This window comes from Lepidochelys kempii, chromosome 3 (genome assembly GCF_965140285.1).
Source record: "Lepidochelys kempii isolate rLepKem1 chromosome 3, rLepKem1.hap1, whole genome shotgun sequence".
Lineage (NCBI taxonomy): Eukaryota > Metazoa > Chordata > Testudines > Cheloniidae > Lepidochelys > Lepidochelys kempii.
In genome coordinates, this window is record NC_136382.1 from 197,254,208 (window position 1) to 197,271,251 (window position 17,044).

The 17,044-nt window shown below is 44.0% G+C and overlaps 1 protein-coding gene across 12 annotated transcripts in view; it reads right to left on the reverse strand.

Moving 5' to 3' along the window:
• EHBP1 (EH domain binding protein 1) overlaps window positions 1-17,044 on the reverse strand; it is a 402,075-nt gene that overhangs the window by 306,259 nt on the left and 78,772 nt on the right. For 5 of the 12 annotated variants that reach the window (XM_073339539.2, XM_073339538.2, XM_078852348.1 and 2 more), the window contains exons 1-2: window positions 14,789-15,112; window positions 13,158-13,579 (exon numbers count right to left, since the gene is read on the reverse strand). In XM_073339539.2, coding sequence (XP_073195640.1) covers window positions 13,158-13,261 — 104 coding nt within the window. In that variant the 5' untranslated portion in view covers window positions 13,262-13,579; window positions 14,789-15,112. Of the gene's footprint in view, window positions 1-13,157; window positions 13,580-13,847; window positions 14,057-14,788; window positions 15,113-17,044 lie in introns of those variants that run through there. The other 7 variants (XM_073339541.2, XM_073339540.2, XM_078852350.1 and 4 more) reach the window with 5 other exon arrangements.

Sequence of the window (17,044 nt, forward strand, 5' to 3'; positions counted from 1 at the left end):
TGCAGTGCGGACATTGCAGCACAGGCTAGCCACCCAATACAAGCCTACCCGACCCCCTGGTAAGCAGCCAATAAAACATGTGTGTGAACGCAGTATTTCTCTTCCCTCTGTATAAAAATTGGTGCCTTTGAAAAGTAACATTCTTTCTGTGTTCCACCAACTTTCAAGTTAACCTCCTGTCCCTTCATATATACTTGGCTGCCCAGCACCCCCAGATAACAACTATCTTCAACTTTCTCCTGAGCTAACAGTAATTCACTGACTCCAGCACAGTTACAGTTCCCATATCTTGAGTCCACATTCAGGCGGCTACCCCGCACCGCTGCTCATGCCACAATGTCTACACTGCTACTTTTAGCACACTAGCTCAAGCAGAACTAACACCCAGGCTGGGAGAGACAATCCCAGATGCAGTGTAGACTAGTCTTCCATGTTTTCCTATACTTTAAAATAACTCAAGGAAAAATCTTCTATAATTTTGCAGACCTTACCGTTAACAATGAATCAAGGCAGAGCCCTGCATATGGCATTCACTGCTAAATGAAGAAGCATTTCACAATGTCTGTTCTACGTCTATAAAAATATTTTAGGACAAATGTATTGAATTTAAAGAGTCAGCATATTTTCTAGGAGGTGATAGACTTTTGGCATGTAATGCTTTACCAGGGTTCACTCCTCGGTACAGAGTTGGCCCCTGAGCACAGGACCTCATACTCCTGTCCCCACACTTCCTGCTAAGCCCATGAGACAAGCTGGTGTAGCTGTCCTTAGTGCTAGTAACCATATCAGCATTACTAGATTTACCAGAGGCAACTAATACTGCTAAGGCTACAAGCACCACCATGAGAGGGCATCCCAGGAACCGAAATAAGCAGGTAACACATATATCTTTACTGTCCTCCTCTGCTGCAGTGCAGCCCTTCTTGGGGCATTGACAGTGGGAGGTACACTTTGGTTAACAGCTGTGGAGCACAGGGGCACAAGACAAATTGACTCAGAATCAGTCCACTCCAAAATACAGATGACACAAAAAGATATAAAACCAATATAAAAATACTCCAATCAGGGGTCAAAAAATTAATTTTGCAAACAGAAAATACCCTAACATCAGAAGATGGAGGATATTAAAATTAAAATGCCCTTATCATACTGAAGGCATGGCACATTAAAAACACAGGCTTAATTTGCTCAAGAAAATGGGCTGCTTACAGCTCTCCTGAAACTGGGTAGTAGAAAAGATGCAAGTTATACATTTAATTTTCAGCTTTAAAAGGAAGGTTATTTCTGAGCTGAAGTTGTGTGGAAAGTACTAGTTTGGAAAAGATCCTTCTAGAATATATTCTCCCATTCTCTCAAAGGCCCGTATTCTTGTGGTGGAGCAGCTGGCATAATCTCTCCTTACAGGGATTCATCCGACTAAAGTTTTACTGCCGTGGACTGAAAAAAGCATCAGGACACCAACAACAGAGGAGATTCCCAGGACTTGCAGTAAGTATAGATGCTCAGGCTGCTTATAACACCGTCCCCAATTTCTTCAGGTCTTAGTCAGCAACTCCTATGATTAAACCAGCCACAAAGAGCTTTCTGAACCCAGTGGTTTTACGATTACTCTTGGATGCATTTCAATGCTGATGAAAACTCAAACAGCATGTAGTATATGCAAAAAGTCCGCAGGAATAAAAATACCTTTAGTAATCGCACAGCCAGTTTCAAAATAGTACTCTGAAAAGACGTGCAGATGCTGGAGATAATAAGGCAGTTGTTTGAAGGGATGAAAAGTGATTTTAATCAAGAGAATGCAAAAAGCCATTAACAGATAAAGGAAGTACCATCATAGCGGATCTTTAAACTGTATATTGGTGAGCGAAAGAAAACCTATTCTTTGCACGAGAAGCATAAGAAGTGTTCCTTACGAGCTAAAGTAACTAATAATGGGAAACAGTCTACATATTCTTCAAACTATGGCTAATGAAAAACTAGACTCCTTGGCTTTGTGCAACTAGAAACTAAATGACAGAGAGAGGCAGGCCTCTTCGCTTTTTAGCATCCTTATAGAACAAAGTCCTGATGCAGAAACGAAAGAAAAAAAACATTTTATTTATGTTAACTTGCTTGACCCACAGACATTTGTTCCAAGTACTGTGTCCACTATGGGCTAAATTTGAAGAAGAGCTCAGTTCACATTAAGACACCAAAGCAAATGGCCAGATTTTTCAAAAGATTTCAGCTCACTTGGTGCAGAGCTCTTTTGAACATCTTGCCATAAGCATTGTAATGGCACTGTCGAGTGCAGAGCACATTTCAAAAATCCAGCCCCGCTTGTGGGTGTGAGCATTTGCAAAGCTAACCCTTAGCTCTTCTGAAAGTCAATTTTTCATAGCCCTTTTCAACTATTCAGGTTACCTACAGAAGTGGCCCGGACACTAATTCCATTTTTCCACAGTTACTAACCATCACCACCACAAACAGCCACACAACCAAGAACAAAAGAAAATAAACCATACATGGCTAACATGGCCAGAGTTATGGAGGTTGGGAGTGATGAGGCAGACTACAGTAATGACAAATAGAGGGGATGGTGTTACAGGACTAAGGCCCTTGCTGATACATTACAACTACACTGGCCACAGGTTAGCCCAGTGAACTCTCAGTTCGCTGGTGCAGTTCCTTATTTGAAAAGAACAGTAAGCTATTTTGACAGTTCTTTATTGTTTTAAAACTTCTCCTATGCATTTTGATAAACAAAGGGATTCAGAATTTACTTAATTAGCCATCACTCAAAATAAAGGAAGTTTATGATGTGAATTGAGTAGCAGTATACATTGCACTGTGAACTGTATTAACAAGCTGGATTCTCTAATTACTTATTTTAATATGGGTTTTTTAATGCTAAAGTCAGTGGGTATGCAAAGAAGTTTTCCCAGGCCAATTGTGTACATCACTGCCTTGCTATTTATCATGAAGTGGTTCCTTGTTTTTCAAAAGCAGGATCTGAGTGCTATAATTGTATAGGTGTCAGTAAATTACTATTAGCTCAGGAGCAAATTAAAGATAGGTGTTATTCAGGGGCACTGAGCAGCCAAGTTTATATGAAGAGACTGTAGGATAGCTTGAAATCTAATGGAATACAAAGTACAAGTTATTTTTCAAAGGCACCAATTTTTATACAGAAGGAAGAGAAATACTGAGTCCAGAGAAATGTTTTATTGGCTGCTTATATTAAGTCATTTTAAATACCTCACGCAGATTGAAAACAACATATTGGATGTGTATGCAGAATAAAACCATAATCGTGTTTATCCCCAAAATTATTAATATTCAGGGCCTTGCAGATCCCACAATTTAGTAGCTGTAGAATCCACCCCTTGCTATAGAGTTGTGCTCTGGAAAATAAGATTCTTTTGTTTGTTAAAGGAAAAGTCATGGTTGTGAAGAAAACTTCAACGTGTAAACAGAAATAGACTTCACGCGACTACAGGCAGCCTGAAACAGGTGTGTCTGTGAATGTCTTATTCAACGCAATGAGTTGTGAACCTGGAATCCTAAAGATGACAACAGAGACGTCAGTGATGTTGGATATATATTTCTGGTAATTTTAGCTTTGGCCCCAGTCCTGAACTCTCTGCAATGCCTCCCCAGGTGCCAACAGTCAACTGTCAAAACCTCCAGCTTCCCACCTGACTGTTAATAAACTTCTTTAATCATTGTTAATACAGAAGTGTCTTATGTTGAAGACTGAAAATGCTAGGAAAGCATAAAACAGGGGCTGCTGTATTCACCATATTAGTTATTTGCACATTTACTGAAAACCTCCATTTTTAAAAATGGAATGTGAACAGCTGCAGAATTTCTAATCTCCTACAGAGGGCCACAGAACATAGTCACAGATGGACAGGAACCCTTGATGCTGTTCCACAATAGCGCAATAGCCTGCTGGAATTCTACTCCATCATCATGGAGAGGAAGATGCACACAAACTGAGTCACTAGGTATCCAAAGCAGAAGACTTCACAGACTCTTAAGAGCAGACAGGGAGATGCTTTTACAAATAAATAAATAGAACAGAGTTCCTGAACAGAGAAAAGCACACTGGAGCACCCACCCATGGAGTCCAGGACAGCAGGTAAGAGCAGGTCGGCTCCCACACACCCAGCGCGTGCTGCAGTCTCCTTACTAGGCAGAAGGCATGGGCCGTATTCCCAGAGCCAAATGCGCTGGCGTAGGAGCATCAGTTTAATAATACTGCGTAGGGCCCCATATATCCTAAGGATGGCCCGGTCAATAAGACATCCTTTCTCTCCGCACTCAAAAGAGAGACTTATTGAAATAAAAACCGACCCCTTACAGTGGATTTGTCCCATTATATTGGGCTATAATCCACTGGTTTTTTTGTGCACAATTCTTTTTCCTATTTCTAGGACACTGACTCAAGTCAAGAAATTTCAGGAATGAATTCTGTTTCTCAGAGAAACACAGTAACACTTCATTACAGGCCCAATTCTGCAAAGACTTACTATTAGGCACAGTGCTTAATTTCTGTAAATTGCCTCACTGGTAACAGTAAACACAATGCCCAGCAGCAAGTCTTTGTGGGATTGGGGCACAAGCATGCAGTATTGCCAATCCCAAGCATTCAATAATCATGAATCAAGCCCACAAGAGTCAAGACATTTTTTAAAAAAAAAAATTCAATCACAAACTCATTTTTAAACAAGCTTTTAGGTTATTTTTATTTGCCTTCCACTGTCGTGGCCTCTGGATTCATATTTTCAAGCTTTTCCCTATAAACTCAAGGGCTTCTATTTACATTTTTTTAAAAAAAATTTTATATATCATCACTTCAGGAACTAGGCCTTGAAGAACTGCACCAAATATCACAACACATGCAAAAAAAAAAAGAGAGAGAGAATGCACTGTGGAAATAAAGTAATCTAGCCATAACATTTTAGAACGGTAGAAGGAACAGCGCCAAGAAAATAACCTTAAAGTAAGCCTTTTGCATCTACCTAGCAAATCTATCTATAAAACATCCTAGAGATGTAGCGAGAAGCATTTCACACCCACCTCCGACTCCTCCCTCCCATATTTCTAAACTTCTTGGGGGGGGGGAGGGGGAATAGCATAAAAAAAAACAAAAAAACCCAACCAACAACAACCCACTAAACTCGATCAGAGGTTCCCTTCCCAGTAGTGCCCGGATGGCAATTCTGGGTAGCCATAAGGATGGTGGAGGGCAAGTAGAAAGATTGAACAGAAAGTGAGACAACGTAGAGGATAGAGTAGGGAATGAAAGATATAAGCATTAAGGAGCCAGTGACTGGAAAGGGGTTTGGCAGGAAGCAATCAGGGAGCCCAACAGCTACATGCTTGGGAGCAGGGACAAGAAAGAAAGGAGGAACAGAGTTTCAGATGAGAAGGAGAAAGATTTTTAGAGCCCTGTGCAGATAAAAACTTTGTATCCACATCCAATCCACAAGTCGCAAAAATGGTCCACGGATGTAGATATAAAGCAGATATCTGCAGATTTGCAGGGCTCTACAGATTTTGATTTTGGGGGAAAAGTGGGTAGCTCAGAGTGTGAGGGCTGAGAATTGATTTTGACTGTTGAGAAGGAATTCATTTTGATTTGTTGGAGAAGGGGGAAATTGATTTGTAAAAGCTGATTGTGGTTGTTGGTGGAGAACTAACTTTGATTTGAGAGTTGGTGAGGGTTAAAAACTGACTTTGATTTTGATTTTGGAGCTAGGGACAATTTTCAATATGGGAATCAGGGAAGCTGAATACAAATACAAAAAGAGGAGCAGAATTGATTTGAGAGAATAAAACCCTAACTTGTGAGGAGGGAGGGGGAGGGGGAGGGGGGGGGCTGAGCTAAGCCTTTTCCCATGCAAGCAGTGGCTCAAAAGGGAAAAGTGGCTACACTAAAATGTAAAGACTTTAAGAACTCCAGCTGTAAAACTGCAAATTGACCTTGCCTTGCCACACAATTATCCTTACTGAACAATCACACCCATATGCTCATGAGACTCTCCCCTGTGGGCCCAATCCTGCAAGGCACTGAGCACCTTCCTTCTCTCGACATGATCAGGCTCGGAGCAATCTCTATTTCTGCAACAGCCAGTAAATTCCAGTTCTTTCCTTCAGCGCTCAGGAGTTTGTTGGAAAGCAGAGACCGGAAGGCAAACTGACTAGAGTGAACTGTGGAATCTCAAAAAGTCTGAAGAATCTCTCCCATGCTCATTAAATACCAAATCTTAAGTTCTTGCAGCATCCAGTTATGAAACTACCATGGAGGAGAAAAACAGATGAAAAATATTCAAGTATTGCTTCATTTCCAAGAGAGAAAGATATTTTTAAGATGTAGGGACTAGTCTAGAATACCTCTATTTGATCCAAAAAGACATTTGTCACAAGAAAATTAAGCCTTTAGTCAGTGCAGGCAGTTTGAAAAAGAAGTCAAATCACTTTAGAAATGTAAAAGGTTTAGCAAAAAAGCATAATAAAAGCAAAGAGTTTTATACAGAAGGAATAGGCACAAGGAGGTGAATTCAGAAGCCCACTAAATTGGCACCCCTTACGGACTGTGCTGTGACTAAGGTGGGTCAATGAGGGCATCCGCCCAGGGCACAGAAATGGGGCAATGCGCAGGATCAGTCCGAGCAATGTCAGTGCCATTTCCCCCCTCCCCCGCCCAAGCAGCATCAGGCACAGCAGTGTCAGCCAGATCCCAGGGTGCTCAGCGTTCCCCCCAGCCCTTCGCAGGCTCTCCCCAGTGCTAGACTGTGGCAGCGTGCTGAGTGCACTGGTTGGCTCCTATTGAGCATGCATACACGGACAGAGCATGCTCAGTAACATCTGCTGAAGGGGTCCAGAGGCAAAATTGGAGGTGGTGTGGGGGGGTTAAACTCATGGATGAGGCACTACCAGAGGGTGGCAGAAGGCAAAACCCTGGAACAGGGAGGGGCAGAGGGGGTAACAGTTACCCTGACAGGGTGAGACACCTGCAGTGTTTGCAAAAATAGGGTGGGGGCAGAGCGACTTTTTTATTTCCCCTCCCTCAGAACAGTCCCAGGGCTCTGTTTTTCAAGGCACAGGCATCCCAGTGCCTAGACATGGCAGCTCTTCTCGACCAGATATAACATACGGAGGTGCTGCAGGAGACTTGATTCCATGAAATATTTCACACACACACACACACACAGTATCACACATTTTGAGTATTTAAAAGAATCCCTTATCAGTTTAATATGTCTGCATAAAGTCTCCTAGCAGTTCACAAATCTTTCTTATCTGCTGCTGTAATTCCCTGACCTGCACTCCCTTTGTTGTAATCCATTTTAAATATAGTTTTGCTCCTTCTATTTGTTTACTTTTGAAAATGTTATTTTTATTACTTTTAGCGCTTTGTCATTTACTTTTATCTCAGCTATCATTGTGCTATTTAGTTTAGATTTTAATAGCAAATATTCATTGAAAATATTTATAATCAAAGGGTTGCTAGTATTTTTAGTAATGACAGGTGTGTTTTAGCATTGCACTTCCTATGTTTTTACTGTGTTTTTTAATTTGGAATTTTTAATTCTACATTTTTTTCTTTTTATAGCACAATTTTATTCTGTAGGACCATGTGACTTCCAATCTAACTATTTCCTAGCCTGGTGTCAAAACTTCTTCATTTTCACTTGTTCCACCAATGGAGATTGCCTCTCTCACCATTACTTTGCCTCTCAATCCGCTCTTAGTACTTTTTCGCATATCACTGCTCGTGGGTAGAACAATATAGTCACTAAGGGCAGTATACTATCTCATATTAACAGGTTTCAGAGTAACAGCCGTGTTAGTCTGTATTCGCAAAAAGAAAAGGAGTACTTGTGGCACCTTAGAGACTAACCAATTTATTAGAGCATAAGCTTTCGTGAGCTACAGCTCACTTCATCAGATGCATATCGTGGAAACTGCAGCAGACTTTATATATACACAGAGAATATGAAACAATACCTCCTCCCACCCCACTGTCCTGCTGGTAATAGCTTAAAGTGATCATCAGAATTTCTAAAAATTCTAAAAAAATTTCTAAAAAAAGGCCCACCTGATGATCACTTTAGATAAGCTATTACCAGCAGGACAGTGGGGTGGGAGGAGGTATTGTTTCATATTCTCTGTGTATATATAAAGTCTGCTGCAGTTTCCACGATATGCATCTGATGAAGTGAGCTGTAGCTCACGAAAGCTTATGCTCTAATAAATTGGTTAGTCTCTAAGGTGCCACAAGTACTCCTTTTCTTTTTATCTCATATTAAATCCTTCTCAAAGGCAAAAATCTCTTGTAAGTTTTCCTGAACGCAAGAATGGCCGTACTGGGTCAGTAATGGTCCATCAAGCCCAGTATCCTGTCTTCCAATAGTGGTCAATGCCAGGTGCTTCAGAGGGAATGAACAGAACAGGCAGTCATTGAGTGATCCTGTCATCCACTCCCAGATTCTGGCGATCAGAGGCTAGGGATACGGACACCTAGAGCATGGGGTTTCATCACTGACCATCTTGGTTAATAGCCATTGATAGACCTGTCCTCTAGGAACTTACCTAATTCTTTTTCAAACCCAGTTATAGGTCCATGATTGCTTGACGACCATAAGAATTCACAAATCATAAGGTATACACCCCCAAGTCATGAAATTTTTTTTATTTTATTTTGAAAAGATCCGTGATATTGGTTCCTTTTATGCGTCTTTTTGTTCCTGAGCCATTAGGGTGCAGAAGGCCCAGATCCACAAAAGTAGGAGTCTAAACCCCTGAGTGAATCCTGGCCTCGCTTCAGACTTTTGCCGTTACCTCTCCCAAACAATTCATATATCCAAGGCCATATCTATACTACAAACTTATGTTAACTCAAGTTATGTCAGCATATTGTCACCGCAGCTGTATGTCACTGGTGTGCATGCCTACTTGACTCCTTGTGTCCGTGGCAAGTGTTCTCACCAAGAGTGCTTGTACTGATTCAGAGTGCGGTGCACTATGGGTATGTATTAACCACGTGTCACAATTTTCTGCCTCTCACCTTTGTCACCCTCTGGTCTAGGGGTAGCAAATTTGTGATGGATGGTTGATGCCCTATCACAATTTGCTACTCCTAGACCAGATGATGGGATAAGTGAGAGGGAGCAAATTGACAGGTGTACCTGGGCAGGCACACCCCATAGTTTGAAATACTCCACGCTAAATGGAAGGCAGAAATCTGGGGAGGCGTTTGACCCTGCAAGGTCCCCCTGCTTCACCTCTAAGTGGTACAAATACACTTGCTCACCCCAGGTGCTAAAATGCTTAGTTACAGCTCTGTGGTCACTTATTATTTCTTGTCATAATCTCAATGTTCTTAACAGTGAATGTGTTGCCTCTTGATATTAGAAGCATCTGATAAGAAACAATACATAAGGAGCTTAGCAACAGGTTTAAAATCAACTCTAAGATTCAGGCCTCTCTCAATAGAAGCTTATTTATTAAATATATTGTGGTAGAATCTTTGGGGCCTAGTTAGGACCCAAATTTGCTAGGCAGCGTATAAATGAGCAAAACAACAACAGTCCTTGCCACAGAGAGCTCACAGTCTAAGGGGATATCAGCAATTTCATTTCTTATACACTGTGGCCGACACGAGTGCATTTCCAGATGCTCAAAGCACATTTACACATTTACAGAGGAGCTTCGTTTGTTGGATTCTTCCATTGAGACTGACTGAGCTAGACATGCAATCTAACAGAGTCACCAAATTACTCCCTCCACAGGTACTAAATACATTAATGTTTCAGATAAAGAACAAGTTTTGCTCTGGCAACCCAGATAGTGCAACCGATGGCTGTTCGGGGGGCCTGTATGAACATGAGTTTGGTGGTTTTCAGTCCAATTCCCACTGACTAGGTGTCCACACCATAAAAAGCACACCACCACCATTTGTACTAGATAGAAGCTGGGCCAAGGACTGAATGAACGGAGGATAAGCTATCCCCTCCCTACTATATGTACTTCATCCAGGTTAAGGCTGAAGTACATTAGCAAGGCTGCAAAGCCTGTACTTCCCCCACCTGTTTTAGGGTAAGCAGAGGATGTCAGAAGCCAGGGCTATCAAGCCAGCACCTTTTATATACACTAAACTCATGTGATTGATGTAAAAAGATCAAATTTTTGAGGTATCTAGAGTCACAAATCCACATTAAAGACCCAGACCATTTTTTTTTTTAAACGTAGGGAATCTAAATTAGTGACCTGATTTTCAGAGGTACTGAACGGCCATAACTCTTAAATGCTTCAGTGGGAATTTGCAATGCCATATTTGAGCTCAGAAAAAGCATGTTTGTTCAGTTAAACACCTGAAAATAAGATTTTACAATGAAGTGCTAACATCTTTAAATGTACCATCACAATTAATAAAGTGATCAATGATATCTCTGGAAGTAGCCATCTATAATCATTAATAGCAGCAAGCAGTAGAAACTACAGAGTCCAGGAAAAGCAAGACTGAAAATCCCTTCACTATGCTGGACATGTGCTGCTTACTGAGAAATAATCCAATTAAAGAGTAAAGCAGCAACACAAGAGTGTTTGTGACCTCCTACATAACCAGCATAGCTATCAGCTTGAGGAACAAGTGTATTCAGACCACCACATGAAAATTCAGATCAATACAAGAAAAACAAAAAACAAAAATGTACTCCAAAACAAAATGAAGGTATTAGAACTTTGCAAGAATACATCTAATGTTGCACTGTGCAACTGACCAATTACAGAACAATGAAATTCACAAGATAAATCCATTTTTTGATAAGTTAAAACAACAAAAGATTATTTCTTCTTATCTTCAAATTGTAAATAAGCATTCTTCCTGTTGAGTTCATAGGCAACTTTTCTCCCAGCCATATTTTGCTTTGGTTGTGTTTATGACTGCATTGTCATTTATTTTAAAATATGAATGGATCATTATTTTCTTACAGAACCACTGTATTGTTGGAGTGCCAATACATTAAAATAACACTTAGTGTTTACTACATTTCCCATCAAAAGGCACTTACAGCATGGACCTACAAGAATATAGTGTAGCTCTGTTGTTCCAATGACGCATCATATACACATTAGGCCTGACTTCAAAAAGAGGCAGGGCAGAGACGGTTAGTTTCTCATATTTTGTTGTCACTCACGCCAATTCTGCTCTTTACACCCAGCCATAAACTCAGATGCAAGCTTAAAAAAAGACAGCATTGCTCACCAGCACACACAAATTAGTGTCTATTTCAGAGGCAGCAAAAGCTGTACTTAAAATGTTATAAAATATTTTTATCATTCCTGTGTTTTATACAGAATTTCCATTTGTGGAAGAAACATTTAATTTTAACTCTCATGCTTATGGAACATTTTTGTCTTAAGACGGTTTCCTCTTTTTTAAAGAGTGTAGAGGAGTCAACAAATCAAGTGATTGTATAGGGTGGATTTGCTTTATTTGTTAAAAGACTCATCTCTGAAACATTTCACAACAGTGTGGTTATCCTGGTTACCAATATGGGCCTAGATCCTATAAACATTTACACCAGGGTAGTCAAATTTTTTTTTTTGTCAAAGTCCAAATTTCTTCATCAAGGTATAGTCAAGGTCTATATTCCAGAAAAACATTTTTCACACTGCAACAACAACAATGACAATAAGTAAATAAAAAGTTTTAGCAGTGCGTTCAAAAGCATCTGGCAGTCTGGATTTGGCCTGCAGCCTGCCTATTGACTGCCCCGATTTACATCTATGTGGAGTGTAAACCAGTGACACTACCCACATGAATTAAGTTATGTCAAACTGACTAGTTTAGCTTTATTGATCAAGCTAAATGCCATGTACAAAAGTAACAGAAGCACAAGCAGTAAAATAGGCTTGATACAGTAATTACTGGATCAGATTCTACAGCCTGTTCTATACAGGAGATCAAACTAGTTGATCATAGTGATTTCTTCTGGCCTTAAAAAACTATTCAAATCAATTAGATTTTCTAGATTGTAAAGATTATTAAAACTGAAATAGAGTTAATATCAAAAGTGCAGAGAACGCTTTTAAAAGTGATTATTAATTTGACAGTGCCCCTTTAAGATAGGGGTAATATGAGGATTCAAGTATGTTGGATTGATATTTCTAAAAATTTAACTGAGCAGAAGCAATTACTCATAACTACTAAAAGCAGCCAATGCTAGTGCCAAGCTGGCCAACAAGAAGAAAAGCCAAGTGATAGAAACTAAGTTTTAAGTTTGCTACAGATGATTTACCGTGATGTTTTGCAAGTTTCCAAGCATGCTCACTTCCCACTGACATTACAGAACTGAGTCAGTTATGAACATGAAAAATAATGCAAACTCTCCTGAACTACTAATATATAACTTCAGTTTTAGTATAATGTATTTTAATGTGATTTTTTTGTCTTTGCATAGTAAAACAAAAAACACCAAAAACAAAACCTAGATCCTGGTCCTCTATGCAAAACAAGACAAAAAAATCCCATCAGCTCTAGGATTCCACTTTGCATAAGGAAAGAGGTGGACTGGAACAGACCCATACAGTTAATTGCTTGCTGCAGTCTAGCCAGCTCTAAGTATGTTCCACTGGGCCATTACAGCATGAAATTCTTGTCTGACTAAGCAAATAACTCAAAATAATTCCCAAGGCTCTGTGTCCTCACTCTTCCCATTCAAAAGACGAAAGGGGAAAGAGAAGTCTTTAGACAAGAAAAGTCATATCTACCCAGAATAAAATAAGATACACTATTATTGGTCTTGAAAAATGTGTCAAATCTATCAATGTATCCCTTTGATGTTATAGTTGGCTTATCATACCCATCTCTGAGACCTGGGGTGACATTTGGAAAAGTTTCCTTTAAAAAACATGAACTTTGATTTTTAGCAGCCTTATATCTAATAAATGCACGGTCTAATACTGCTGCAACCACCTAAGATGATCAAATTAGAGTGCAATAATTAACCTCATAGGGGTGGAAAGCACTTGTTAAGAGAGAGATCTGCACCCCACCTAGCAGCTTCTGCACTAAAGGAGGGAAACCACACAGTGGAACAGGCAACGGCCATGCTCCAGTACCAGCAACTCACTTGACCACTTCAACAGTTGACACTTCTTACCATTTCTTGGTGCACTCAACCATCAGCTCCTGGTAAGAGGCCACAAACTGGAACTTGGATGCATGTTTCCCAACACGTTGCAGTCTCTTCCAAACTGAAGCCATGACGATGAGAAAATATCAGAGTCCAACACAGTTGCAGTTCTTGGATCTAGCAAAGCAGGTTTAACAGTGTATGTACCCAATGCTCAGGGTTCTACATAGAAATACACCAAAAATGATGCACAAGAAAGAGCTTGAGGTGATGTTTAGGCCTCATGTTCTCTCTCTCCTTTTCACAGGGTAAATCCCAGTCTAGGTGAATGGCACACTATTCGCTGGGAGCATCATGAGACATGACTGGGCGAATGAGTGATTGAAAAGAAGTTCCCTCATGGAGTCATCATTCCTTCTCATATGCTGGGTGATCTGCCGACTGCCAGACTGGAAAACAAAACAGAAAGGGGGAGAAACAGTGGTTAATGTGTTACATGCTATGATGTTGCAATTGTACAGAACCTTGTACCTTTCATCCATAGCAAACCACAACACACACCCCGTCCCCCCCCAAATAATTAAATAAATAAATAAGAATAAAAATGCAGCAGCAATTTCAGGAATGCAAAGTCCATCTGGAAACAAATCAACATGTTCTTTTATCAGCACCATCAACAACAAAAAAGCACAGGTCAGGGCCATCCTAAAGCCTTACCAAGCATCTCCTGGAAGCAGTGCAGAAAGCAGCTGAGGTGCTGCCAATATGCACCCACAGGGAGGGACAGACGGGAAGCAAAGACAAGTTCTTTGTCTTCCAGCTGATGACAAAAGGTGTAACAGTTGTTTCCTCCCCCCACTCCTCTCCCCAGGGGAGTGTGTGCATACACTGTATGCAAGAGGGTGTTGATGCTGTAAATGTTCATGCTAAGGGAAAGAGGAGACAAGGATATTTCCTGAGCTGGGGCTCCCTAGGATCCCCATCTCCCTCACCGCACTGAAACGCTTCTCCCTCCTGCCTAGAGAAACAAGTCTGCTGCAGTTTCCACGGTAAACATCTGATGAAGTGAGCTGTAGCTCACGAAAGCTCATGCTCAAATAAATTGGTTAGTCTCTAAGGTGCCACAAGTCCTCCTTTTCTTTTTAAGAAACAGAGAAACATGCATCATCTCTAGGGAAAGGGCAGAGGCATGCAAGGGGTGGCTAAATCCCCTCCTCCTGGGCAGGGGAGCTGCTAGGCGTGAGGGGTGAAATCTCTGGCCTGTAAAAGGCGGAAAGGCTGATGCCCCCGGTGGGAGACGGGAGGGGATGAAGGGGGGGAGATGGGATGGGATGAAATATGCAGGGGGCTGGTGGGGAGATGGGATGAAACGGCGGGGCGGGGGGAAGCCCGGGGGCGGGGGGGGAAGCCCGGGGGCGGGGAGGCAGCTCTCCATGCTGAGCGCGGTCCCCCTTGCCTCCCCAGCCGTGTGTCACCGCTGCTGATGAGCTGCTAGCGCCGGTCCCCGGCAAAGCAGCGGGCCCAGCGGAGGCAGGACCGGAGCCCGGGATGAAGCTGCCTGGGGCCGGCAGCCAGGGCTGGAGGGGGCAGGACCCAGCGGGATCCCGGGTAACCCAGGCGGCAGGAGCAGCCGGGGGCCCAGCCCCCCCTCTACCTACCTTCCCGCGGCTCCTCGCAGGGCTAATCCCGGCCGGGCTGGAGCGGGCACCACGCACCGCGCGGGGCTAGCGCCGCTGCCCCTTACCGCCGCCGCACCGGGGGCCGGTCCATCCCTCCGGGGGCCACCTGGCACAGCGGGGCACAAGCCGCTCCAGGCGCCCCTGCCCCCCAAGGAAAGGTCCAGGGCTCCCCGCAACCGCTCACTCCACAGCCATCACCCTCCGCCTGGAGAACCGCACCGCTCACACTAACTCGCCTCCCCTCCACCACCACCCAACCTCACTGCTCTGGGGACACCATTGGCAGAGGCGTGAGCCTGCCCAACAGCGCGAAAGTTAATTGGCTGAGGACCGACGTCGATCATTCAGTGGGCAGAGACGAGGACCTCGCACAGGGAGGCAGGGATCCTGTCTCGCACTCTGATTGGCTGCTGTGCTGGAGGGCGGGGTTGTTTTTATTGCGGAGCCTGGCGACTGGTGAGTGATGGTGTCAATGAGCGAACGCTATCAAGCCATTGGTTGGTGTCTCCCAGGTGTCGAGTGGATTCAGGGAGGGAGGCGGCGTGTGGGGAGTTCTCTCTCTCTGGGGGAGGGGGAAGTGATGCGAGTGAGCGAGCGAGGCTCCTCGTCTGGGGTGAGGGGCGAGACGGAGCTTCCCTCACAGACAGACCTGTCCGCATCTCGCTCACTGGGGGGGGGGGGGGAGATTCCCTCACACAGACCCCACCCCGGGCCCCCCTCTCTCACTGGGGGGGGACCCTCCCCCTCACGGACCCCGCCCCGGGCCCCCCTCTCTCACTGGGGGGACCCACCCCCGCACGGACCCCGCCCCGGGCCCCCCTCTCTCACTGGGGGGGGGACCCTCCCCCTCACGGACCCCGCCCCGGGCCCCCCTCTCTCACTGGGGGGACCCTCCCCCTCACGGACCCCGCCCCGGGCCCCCCTCTCTCACTGGGGGGACCCTCCCCCTCACGGACCCCACCCCGGGCCCCCCTCTCTCACTGGGGGGACCCTCCCCCTCACGGACCCCGCCCCGGGCCCCCCTCTCTCACTGGGGGGACCCACCCCCGCACGGACCCCACCCCGGGCCCCCCTCTCTCACTGGGGGGGGACCCTCCCCCTCACGGACCCCGCCCCGGGCCCCCCTCTCTCACTGGGGGGACCCTCCCCCTCACGGACCCCGCCCCGGGCCCCCCCACTCCCTCACACGGACCCGGGGACCCCATCACTGGGGGGGGGGTTCGGCCTCTCTCCCTCACGGGGGCGGGGAAACTCCATTCCCGACTGCGGGGGACACTCCCTGAGACGGACCTTGCCCTGCCCCCCCTTCACTGGGAAGGGAAAGCTCCCTCACACGGACCCTTCCTCTCCCCCCCCCCCCACACACCCACACTCGGGGGTTAGGCTCCATCATGCAAACGCTGGGCAGAATTTAAAATTAATGCTTCCTACCACTTGACAGCAGGGATGCCAGACAGTTACAGCACTTATTTGGAGCCCTTGTGGTTTGCAAGGTACCATCTTTGAAAGCAGTCGCTAGCGGGATGCAGTAGCTGTGCTTTCCTTTGGTGCTGCCTACTGAAGGGCTTGCCTGCTTACACTGGTTTATTCCTGCAATCGCTTCAGCTTGTGTGGAATGAAGCTCAAGTGATTTAAGTGAGGGTTAAACCAGTTTAAGCGCATCTCCAGTAGGGGCTTGCACTGGGTTTAATTGGATTGATTTAAAAGCAGGGTAGGTAAACTAGGATGCAGGATTGAATATAGCAAGTCCAGCACCTCAGGCCAGTTTAATTTTCACGCTGTCAGTTTGGTTGACTTTCCTGATTTTATTGCAAGTCTTGTGATGCTTGATATTTTACTTAAAGCCCAAGGTCCTGGAGATAAGTCATTATGTGAGAATCTCACTTTTTAACAAAAACAAAAAGTAAGTTTATGATTGTGCAGAAAAGCTTGGAAATGTGACGTATGTGTGTGCTCTAAAAGCCCAGAAGGCAAATAAAAAGAATGCAAAACTTCTTTTTTGTCCTGATTTTTTTCAAGTCAAACTCATGATTTTTGGAGGCCTGACTCATCATTTTTTAAATGTTGGGGGTTGGTAATACTGCAGGGTTCCATCAAGTTTCAAAACATTAGCTCACCATCTCTGCAAGAATCATATGCAATGGAAAACTTAGGGTGACTTTATGTTTTATGAGAGTCTGTTCACAGAAAAGTTGGATTCAAGTCCTGAATTGTTTCAATGCACTGCCCAGTGTA